Genomic DNA, 537 nt, shown 5'->3' with positions numbered 1-537 from the left:
CGCCAGTTCGCATTTATCACGCTGAGACCCTCGATGTCAGACTTTGCTGCTGCTGCTGCTGCTGCTGCTGTTGCTGCTGCTGTTGCTGTTGCTGCTGCTGCTGCTGTAGCTGCTGTTGCTGCTGTTGCTGTTGCTGCTGCTGTTGCTGCTGTTGCAGCTGCTGTTGCGGCTGCAGTTGCTGTTGCTGCTGCTGCTGCTAATAATGATGCTGATGCTGCTGATGATGCTGCTGTCGCTGTTAGTGCTGTTGCTGTTCGTGCTGCTGATTGAGGTGGTGCTGCTGCTGCTGCCCCTGTTGATGCTGTTCATGGTTTTGCTGCTGCTGCTGCTGCCATCTGCTGCTGTAAATGTTTTCCCGTTTGTGTGTTTGTTTGCTTCGTTGATTTGTTTGCCTTTTGATTGTATTTATGTTTAAATTACCTTTATAAGGGTATTTATTCATTTATATTTTTACTTATTCACCAATATATATGTATGTATATTTATTTATCTATTTGCCTATTTATATATCTATTTACTTTTGTATATATATATATA

General features: G+C 43.2%; 1 protein-coding gene across 1 annotated transcript; it reads right to left on the bottom strand.

The window, feature by feature from the left end:
* Positions 1–36: 36 nt before the first annotated feature.
* Positions 37–309, bottom strand: EMH_0076710 (uncharacterized protein; the record flags this gene model as incomplete). Its single annotated transcript, XM_013499753.1, has 1 exon — positions 37–309. The coding sequence occupies one exon, from the start codon at positions 307–309 to the stop codon at positions 37–39; it is 273 nt and encodes a 90-aa protein (XP_013355207.1).
* Between the last annotated feature and the right edge of the window lie 228 nt (positions 310–537).

The sequence above is a fragment of the Eimeria mitis genome, genomic scaffold, assembly GCF_000499745.2.
Source record: "Eimeria mitis Houghton genomic scaffold, Emh_scaff4634, whole genome shotgun sequence".
Lineage (NCBI taxonomy): Eukaryota > Apicomplexa > Conoidasida > Eucoccidiorida > Eimeriidae > Eimeria > Eimeria mitis.
Note: the sequence above shows the minus strand (reverse complement) of the source record. Positions and strands in the feature narration are given on the sequence as shown.